Here is a 10,181-nt window from a genome sequence, read left to right as displayed (position 1 = left end):
TACAATTCTAACTCTTGTACTATAAATACAGAGGTGAATACTCTCATTAGGGGATCGGATTCTGGCTTTACACATATATTTCATACTCTTGGCTCTGTAATCACCAAAAACCATTCAAATTCTCTTAAGATTGGCTAGGGTTCGAGACAAACAGGCTCCAGGTCAGACCAATTAGCTGTGTTTCTCAATTATCAATCAAGGCTATATCTTTTCTTGCTCTTTACGAATCTTTGCTTGTTATTGCTTATTTCATTACTTTATCAACAGATTACACCACGTATTCTTTAACCGCGTATAAATTCAATTGTTATCTTTTTAAGGGGTAAACAAATAAAACTAGCCCATTGACACACTAAACTTGCTAATTCTACTACTCAAAAGGGAAGCCAATGAGCTATTTGATTCCCAAAGCAAAGCCAAAAACATTTATTCACCAAAAAAACTATATAGATGAAAGGTCCTCATATACAGTCTTGATACCAGGCCTCTCGGATACAGAACGTATGCAGCGTAGAGCTATTGCAAGAACCTCCTTCATTTGCTTCTCCATTGCTGGATTTCCCATCTGGGGTGACAATGCATTATCAAAACAATTGGATCCTCCACCTTCTGCCACCTTCAACCTTACCCAATCGGTCAAGTCCACTCCACCATCTTCACCCGAAACAACATCACCTGCACATTTCCCAGTTAGGAGCTCCAACAAAATGACTCCAAAAGCATATACATCTGATTTGAAGGAAGGCAGTGGTTTCTTGGACGCAGCCAACTCTGGTGCACGATAACCCAACACGCCAGCATCAAGAATCTGTTCTATTGTCCCCGCTTGAGTCATAAGGCGGTGAAGGCAGTAATCAGCAACTCTTGCATTAAGATCAGGACCATCCAACAAGATGTTGGTTGCTTTGAGGTTTCCATGAGGAACCTCACGGTCAAAATGGAGATAATTCAGGCCACGCGCAATATCAACTGATATTTTGATTCTTTGGGGCCACGTTAGGGGAAGACCCTTTCTTCCAGGTCGATCTGCAAAGGCCGCACGTTAAAATATATAAAGAACTTAAACTATACAAACTACAAACAATAAATTTTCACCAGGGCAAAGTTACTTTTTAATGCGGAAAGTACACAAAAGTATACAAAATAGTAAACAACTTACGACAAAGTTATCTGTTTCTGAAGGGACAATATGAAAAATAAAACCTTTAAATAAGAAAAACTTGTAGCCAATTCTAGGTAATCTCCACCAACTGAGCCATGAAACAGAAAGTAGTCTCTACCAACACAAGCCATTAATCAGAAAGCAGACATCATATCCATACCAATTATAATCTTGAAATTAGAAATTCAGATACCGCAAAAAAAAAAAAAAAAACTGTATGTGCAGATAGACGCCAAAGGCAAAAGCTCCGAATCTAGCATAGCAGGATAAAAAGATAATTCTGTCTTTGACAAAAAAACAAAGTTTCTCTTCTTTCACAAAAAATAAAAAATGAAAATTCACAAACAGCTATTTATAGCATCTTGCCATCGAAAGAACAGCAGTAACATGATGAAGGTGGACAAGTTGAGCAGGTAAAAACACCAATCGAAAATTAGGTATTTAAGCACTGAAGTATTTGCAGTTCATCATGACCTTTTTATGAGCAAAGAACCACACTGCTGAACCTTACAGCCAATGCAGGGATATTGACCAAGTAAAGGCCTGCTTACACTTCCAGTTGGACCAGGTAAAAAAATACATACATAGTGTATAGGGCCCAGGACAAGTTTAAAGTTTCCAACAATCAATCAGAAGCTAGACTTCAGCAGTTAAAGTTGAAGAATTCCACAGCATAATACTTAAGTGCTATACTGTATTCATGCTAATGAGGATTGAGAAAGTTCATGCATCACAAGAACTGTCAAAAATATCAGACTAACAAATTGTTTGCCATGAAATACTAATGGGAAGTCTAAGAAATATCAAATAAGGAAAGATTAAAAGTATGTTATGACTAATAAGTGTTATAGCAAACCGCATGCATAAGACAAGCTGCAAGGTGGATGACAGAAGGATAAGGCTTACCATAAAGAAAACTTGCTAGACTTCCAGGAGATATGTAATCTGAAAGAATAAGCTTCTCATGTTGTGTGGGACCCCAGTAATAACCTCTTAATCCCACCACATTTGGATGTCTAATATTGGCAAACTTTTTAGCCTCCTTTGTGAACTCCTTTCTCTGTTTCGCCACTCCTTCTCTTAGCCATTTTACAGTCAAGAGCAACCCATTATCTAGTGTTGCCCTGTAAGATGTCCCATGGCTGCTTCTGCCTAAGACTTCAGCTGGGGCCCTAGATAGTTCCTCAGCTGTAAAAGAGATTGTATCATCAAGGAAGTAGAGCTCTCCAGCCAGACTATCTGGAGACCTCACATCCAATCTTGCAAGGCTTTCGGCAGTATATGAATCACCTGACCCTGGTGACCATGTGAAATGACTAGCTTTTGAAGGGGAGAAACCAGTTACAGCTGTCATTTTCTCGTCAGGACTGATTATTTCTGATGATGATGCTTTCCGTGAAGCCGTAAGATCTTGTGCTGCACCACCAGCACCTTCTCTACTGCTAAAACCAGAAGGATTTGACTGGGTTTGACGGCGCATGTCTTTGTCGCTAACATGTGCCTGAGATTTCCTTGATGCCCGTAAGTAGAATACAAAAATGGCTAGCAAGATTATAATAACAAGAACAACCATACAAGCAACAATGATCACCACTTTGATAATAGTTTTAAGTTGCCTGCTCTTATGACTTCCTGATGAAGCTTGACCAGATCCTGAGGGAGGATTTGGAAATTGAAGTTGAGAGTTTCCTGGGTAGAAAGATGATAAGGGAAATTTTCTCAAATTCTCAGGCACGACACCAGATAAGTCATTGAGTGATGCATTAAAGCTTTGGAGGCTGTTAGGCAGGTTTTTTGGCAGTTGACTGGTGAAATGATTCTCTGAAATGTCTAAAGAAATAAGAGAGCTAACATTACCCATGGAAGTTGGCAGAGATCCAGAGAAATTATTTCCTGATATATCTAGTACTTGAAGTGCAGTCAATGACCCAAATCCATCCGGGAAATCACCAGCGAACTGATTATGAGAAAGATCTAGAACACGAAGCTTAGAAGTACTAGCCGTAGGAGAGAAATCAATGCTTCCAACAAGTGCATTGTTTTGTAGGTGAAGTTCTTCAATAGTGGGCAGAGTTAGTAGAGAAGTAAGGAGAGGCCTATCAAACTGGTTGAAACTGAGATCAAGGACAGTGGTCTTAGGAAACTGTGTGATAACTTTTGGGAGAGATCCTGTAAGGGTATTGTGTGAAAGGTTGAGGTGATATAAACGCAGAAACTGAGCTGTAACCTCAGGGATGTTTCCAGTCAAACGGTTTTGGCTGAGGTCAAGAAATTCAATATTTCCCCATTTCAGCATTCTAGTTAGATTACCTTCAAACTGATTTTTTGAGAGATCAAGCACCGCAGAACTTCCTGTCAAGAAGGGAAGTTCACCGGAAAGAGCATTGGAGGATAAGTTAAGGGTGCGCAATGTTGTCGATGTTATCATGCTTATTGAACCTGCAAAATGAAGATATATTGGGAAAAGCAGTAAAGAAACTGTTCTAACTGCAACAGAGACTGCAAATAGATTACTTTATTTACCTGTGAGGTTGTTTCCACTTAAATCCAACTCAGTGATAACCAATGCATCTCCTTTCAAAAGATCATTGGGAATAAATCCAGAAAATAAGTTGTTGCCAAGTTTAAGGACCTGAAGGTCATAAACAAAATTGAAACTAGGTAATTCCCCTGACAGCTGATTGTAGCTCAAATCCAGGACCTTCAAGTTCCCAAATATCTGAGCTTCATTGCCACTTACAAGTGAACCCCTTAGCTGATTATGGCTAAGATTCAAATACTTGACCGTCTCAGATATCCCAGGCAGAAACTTCTGCTGCTGCGAAGCAGAATTAACTAGCAAATTTCCACTCAAGTCAACATGAGTTGCAGTGGTAAGCAGCAACAATTCTGGATCCAAATTGCCATCAAGCATATTCCCGTGCAAGTCAAGCACTTCAAGATTTTCCATCAACTCAAATCCTTTCGGAATTTTCTTTGTGAATCCATTAACAGATAGATTAAGGTATACCAAACCAGTCAACTTCATCAAAGATGAAGGTATTGGCCCAGAAAACAAATTGTGACTCAAGTCCAAAGATTGGACCGACATGAGCCCTGAAATTGTGTCCGGTATTGGGCCGGAGAAGTTATTACCAGCTATCGATAGATTCTTTAAGCTCCCTAGCTTTCCAACCTCTGGCGGTAAAGAGGAGGTGAAGCGATTACCTGAGAGATCCAGATACTCAAGGCTCTTGAACTTACCTATGTTACTAGGCATTTCCCCAGCAATTGAATTGTTTGCCATTGAGAGCTTAACAAGCATTGTTAGGTTAGCAAATACACTCAAATCTACATTAGCAAATAATCCCAAGTTGTCAAGGACAACTGCTGCAACATTACCACCATTACACATTATACCATTCCAAGATGAAGGACATCCATTAAAATCAATGGATTCCTCATTCCAAGATTCAAGTACAAACCCTGTTGGATCATGCTTGATACCTTTCTTAAACTCGAGCAACGCCAATATGTCCGGTGAAGGAAGCTGCCCCATGGCAGAGCCAATATAAAGAACAAAAAACATCAAGAACTTAATTAACTTCATTCTAACACCACCAAGACTCTTCACACTGAACCAACACTCAAAAGGGCAAGGCAGTATTGAAGCTTCCAAACACAAGAAGAAATCAATGTCACTACAATTCAGCTCAAAAAAGCAAACAATACCCAGTACCCAGATGTCACTACAAGATTCAAGAAAGGCACATTTGTAAGCAAAAGATCAATATTTTAGCTGAAGAGAGGCAATGTATGACAGAAACAAAGAGAAAACGGTACTTTGAAAGGTCTAAAAAATGAGGAATAAACTCATCCAAAAATGAAAGCAGTCCCTTTCAAAGATTCACACTTGAGAGCACGTAAACTCTTCTTCTAGTAAAGGTAATTACGGACTGACACCTCAGATTTGCTTACATACACTAATTTTTCATATTTCTAGTTTTGCATTTAAGCTGCATTAAGTACAAGAAAATGGAATGGACCCAGAAAAGTTGTGGCCTTTAGACATGTTGAGAAGCTCACAAAAATGAACTTCAAAAACCCCACAAGTAAAAACCCTATACTATGAAAATATGTCTGAAAAACCAAGAATGGTACTGGTAGTGACACTCAACTTTTGTAATCTTCTCTTTCATGGACTAATTTCTCTCTCTTACCCAATAAAATACTAGTTCTTGTTTTATTCCCTGGACTTTTAGTTTGCATTTCTTTTTCTTTTTTTTAATTAAAACAACCAGGATGGTGCTGATTGTGCTTTATTAAACCAAAACAAGTTCTGTACAAAATTAGTTTGCCTTTCTAGTACTCGCCAGTAAGCCCGTAAACCGGTCTTAACCGGCAACCGGTTATATATATTAAATTATATGCTTAAGATATATTACATATACATATAATATAGTAAGAATATACTTATATATATATCAATATATTTAGGTTATATAACTTATATATATATCTTACATATGTTTAAGTTATATATAACTTATATAAACTTAAACACACACACATATATATATATATATGTTTAAGTTATATGTATAATATATATTCTTAGTATATTTTAGTTATTTTTCAAGTATATAACTTTCTAGTTTTTAATTTAAGTAGATGTATCATGTATATTATAAGTATATATACATATATATATATATATATATGTTTAAGTTATATGTATAATATATATTATAAGTATATTTTAGTTATTTTTTAAGTATATAACTTTCTAGTTTTTAATTTAAGTAGATATATCATGTATATTATAAGTATATATATATATATATATATATATATATATATATATATATATATATATTATAAGTATATTCTTAGACTCTTAGTATATTTTAGTTATTTTTCAAGTATATAACTTTCTAGTTTTTAATTTAAGTAGATGTATCATGTATATTATAAGTATATTCTTAGCATATTTTAGGTATATTCCTAACTTAATATAAGTAAAAATATGAACACAAGTAAATAGAAGAAAGTTCAATGAGCCATATATTTTATTCATTCTTGGATAACATTTATTTGCAAGTTGTAATTTTTTTAACTTGCAAACAATACATGAGTTGTAAACAAATAGTAGAATAATAAAATCACCAATTCTCAATCATTTGGTTAATTTCCCCCATATCATATTCGGCCATGGAGATATCTTCAAAGTCTTCCATTTGGTTCGGTCCACTTGCTATCAATTCTTCAATCTCTTCCTCTTCGCCTTCCTCCGCTTCTAAGTTCTGGTTGCGTCGCTCCGATCTAATCCAATCGCGAATGCACACTAGTACTTGCAAGCTAAAGCCGGATAATGAGTGTCTATGGTCTCCAATTTGTTGTCTTCCCTGGCTAAATGCACTCTCCGAAGCCACGGTTGATACTTGAACCGTAAGGATGTCTCGAGCCATTCTTGAGAGTATCAGATGACTTGCCTTGTATTTCTTCCACCATGCTAAGACGTCCAGCTCATCCAGTTCCTTGATATCCACATTTGGCTGCATCAAATAAAAGTGATATTCATCAAAGTTTGCATTACAAGAAGGAGTTGGATGTGAATGTAAAACTTTTAAACCCGACAAGCCCTTTTTGCTACTTTGAGAAGTAGTAGGGCGTGGATCAACAGGTGTAACATATTCTTCCAACTAAAATAATGAGTAAAAACTTTTCTAAACTCATCATCAATAGCGGTTTCGACTTCAGCTAAAGATGGTTGAACTCCCTCTTCAATTTCTAAAAATGTATAAATTTGACCAACCAATGCTTTAGTATAAGACACTTTTAAACAAGGATTTAAAAGAGAACCCAATATAAATAAAGTTGGGATGGAAAAAACTACTTCTTAAATTTTGTTGTCATATCAAAAATAGCCGCTTGATAACCGGGTTTATATTTGTATTCTTGTAAAACTCTAGCTATTTCTGCTAAGTAGGCTAAAATTCCGGTTACCGTGGGATAGAATTGTCTAGAAAAAAGCAAGAGTTGCATTATAAAAAATTTCTAAGAGTTCAACACATTCCTTAACATCTTCCCAATCCGTAAAATTTAACCAATCATCACTATTAATATTATATTTGTTGTGAACTTGTTGTATAGGAATCCTATACTTATATGCTTGTTGTAGCATAATGTAAGTGTAGTTCCACCTAGTCTCAATTTCTACTTGAATTTTTCTAGGTCTAAGGTTATTTTTCACACAAGCATTCTTAAAATCTCTAATTCTTCCCCTATTAGCATTACAAAAAAGAAACGCAACCGCGTCTCTAACGTTTTGAATAGAATCGTCAAAACGCGTAAGACCATCTTTAACAATTAAGTTTAAAATGTGACAACTACATCTTACGTGACAACTACATCTTACATGAAAAATATTTCTCAGCGGAAGGTTTAGTTCTCTTTTTAAAAGACCAATCGTCTTTGTATTATTAGAAACATTATCTAAAGCAATACAAAGTGTTTTTCTATAAATGTTAAAAAATCTCATAATAGTAGACATTCAATCCGCTAAACATTTTCCATCGTGACGACCTTTTCCTTCATCATATAAAAAAGCTATAATTATCTTTTGCATAACCCAGTTGTCATCAACCCAATGTCATGTAATAGCAAAAAAATCTAACTTGTTAAGACTAAGACCCAAATCAGCAGTAAGAGAAACATTACAATTTAAAGAATTAAATACATGGCGCAAATAAAATCTATATTTTTTATACAAATCTATAACATCCGCTCTACAAGTACTTCTAGGAATACCCTCAAATAACGGATTATAACAACATTGAATGTAAGTAACAAACCCCAAACTCGAAGGAAAGGAAAATGGTAAACAATCATAAGCTACCATTTTAGCTATTTCTACACGCTCTTTTTTCTTGTCATACTTAAAATTTTTACCGGTTCGTGGGTCTATCGTCATTTGAATACAACATTTGAACTCGTTTGCTCTCCCCAAACATCCATATGTTTCTTTCTCATATGACCATTTAGTGTACCCGTTCCACCATCCTTACTAGTTTCTTGCTTAAAAGTAATATTTGTCCACATAGGGTACATTTAGCTATTTGGCTTTCCCTATCCTTAGTCATAAATTTTCAAATTTTAGCGGTTGACTTACGAGTTTTAGGCAGTTTGTCTTGTGTATGTGATTGTGCAGGACATGCATCTCCTATGGGATTTTCGGGGGGTTGTGTTTCATCATCATCATCATCAATTTCATTAAAAGTATCGGTATAATGTTGTTGCATTGCCTCATAACCTAAAAGTGGATTATTTCCACCAATATCAATACCTAAATTAGGTGTTTCTTCCACAAATATTTCCTCATTAAGCCCACGCCTAACAATACCACTACTACTGGCATCACGTCTAAATCTCTTCGCCATTATTAAATAGAATTAATTTAAATCACAAGAAAATGAATTGCAACAAATTAAATTGCGAAAAATAAAGATAGAGTTGGAACGAAGGTACCAAATTGCCGGACTAATTTTCAACAAAGTGAAGGCGGCTATAATTGCAAATCCACCAAAGCTACTTCGGATTGTTGCAAAATCACCAACTCCACCAACAATATTATAATTGCAAAATTAATAATTGAAACTATAATAAGACTTTATAATATTCATTTGAGAGAAATTTAAAGTGATTAATTGTTGCAAAGTAACTATAATTGAGAGATTGAGATTTGAGAGAAAGAGAAGAGTGAATTGGTGTGGATTAAAATGGAAATGGAGAGGGGTTTATATAGGGGTGGGGGATGGGTTAAAGTGTTAAAAAAAAAGTTTGGGGGGTTTGGGGGGGAAAAAAAGAGTTGGGGACCGTTTGGCAACGACCATTTTTGCAAATGGACCGTTGCCCAACGGTCCAATTTGGGCCCAAAGCCGCAACGGCTATAAAGTAAAAAAAAAAAAAAAAATTCCACCGGTTAACCGGTTCCAGTTTCAAAAAAATTGGAACCGGACCGGTACAAAATATACGATTAACCGGAACCAATTAACCGGTTCCGGTTTTACCGGTCCGGTTACCGGTTTGAACCGGTTAAACCGGACCGGTTGACAGGCTTACTCGCCAGTCTCATTTTATATTTTGTTGTTTGACTTGACATGAAATTTAAAAAATAATGATTTTTTTTTAAAATTTATGATTTAGAAAAATCAGAAAAATTTGTATGGCTAAATCATCTATTAAGGTAAAAGAAAAAATTTAAAAATGAATTGTTACTAAATATAGAAAGATGTTCTTCTTTTTGCACCGGCTAAAAAAGCAAAGAATGTCATATAAATTGGGACGGAGGGAATAGAACCTTTTTTTGGTAATGGGCTTTTTATTACCTTAACAAACAGTAGCTATGACTTTATATAGGAGTAATACATAGGAAAAATTACGTGTTATAGCTACTTTTAGTACATAATTAGTGATATTAACTACCTTTTGTTTTAATTACTAATAATAATTAAATACTTTTTGAATTTAACTAATATAGCTACACAGTAACTTTCAGTTACTAGTGCACAAATATACCTAAAATTTAGCACCTCCAATCTCATATCCCCCTTTTAATGGTAACAATATTAATCACTTAATATACATTACCATTCTCTCTTCTTTTTCATAAATTTTTGACTTTTTCTATTCTCACTAATCATTTCAGATTTTTCATTTCTCAAATCCCTATAAAATTCTCTCTCTCCTTCTATCAACCACCACCACCACGGGTGGTTGCTGCCCCTCTCTAAAAAAATTTTGATTTGCATGATTTCAAGCTTTGTGGACAAATTAAACATAAGAAGGCAATTAACCTTTCCATTTTCTTTTTTATATGAATGATGTTCCAACTAGAATGATCATTCATTATGGTTGTGGGCTTATCTCCCATTGTGGGCAAGTTGTAGCGGTAAATGCCAAGACTTTTGGGCTGTGGACCAGTGCCCATAAATTTGGACCGAGTTGCATTTGATCTGTGGCTAGAGATTTTTTGGTGGTC

General features: G+C 35.4%; 1 protein-coding gene across 1 annotated transcript; it reads right to left on the bottom strand.

Annotated features, from left to right (window-relative positions):
- Positions 1–268: 268 nt before the first annotated feature.
- Positions 269–5,358, bottom strand: LOC132631564 (LRR receptor-like serine/threonine-protein kinase GHR1). The gene is made up of 3 exons (XM_060347143.1): positions 3,686–5,358; positions 2,069–3,601; positions 269–1,026 (listed from the first exon to the last, which is right to left on the bottom strand). Exons 1-3 carry the CDS (start codon positions 4,749–4,751, stop codon positions 443–445), a joined length of 3,183 nt encoding a protein of 1,060 aa, XP_060203126.1. The 5' UTR covers positions 4,752–5,358; the 3' UTR covers positions 269–442.
- Between the last annotated feature and the right edge of the window lie 4,823 nt (positions 5,359–10,181).

The sequence above is a fragment of the Lycium barbarum genome, chromosome 3, assembly GCF_019175385.1.
Source record: "Lycium barbarum isolate Lr01 chromosome 3, ASM1917538v2, whole genome shotgun sequence".
Lineage (NCBI taxonomy): Eukaryota > Viridiplantae > Streptophyta > Magnoliopsida > Solanales > Solanaceae > Lycium > Lycium barbarum.
The sequence above is the reverse complement of the archived record's forward strand: the minus strand, read 5'-3'. Positions and strand labels throughout refer to the sequence as shown.

Excerpts from the sequence above, each read along its gene's own strand:
- LOC132631564 (XM_060347143.1), bottom strand. The coding sequence starts at position 4,751 with ATGAAGTTAATTAAGTTCTTGATGTTTTTTGTTCTTTATATTGGCTCT. Across the intron at positions 3,602-3,685 it reads AAGTGGAAACAACCTCACAG|GTTCAATAAGCATGATAACA; the intron begins GTAAATAAAGTA and ends TTCATTTTGCAG. Across the intron at positions 1,027-2,068 it reads TCTAGCAAGTTTTCTTTATG|ATCGACCTGGAAGAAAGGGT; the intron begins GTAAGCCTTATC and ends CGGCCTTTGCAG.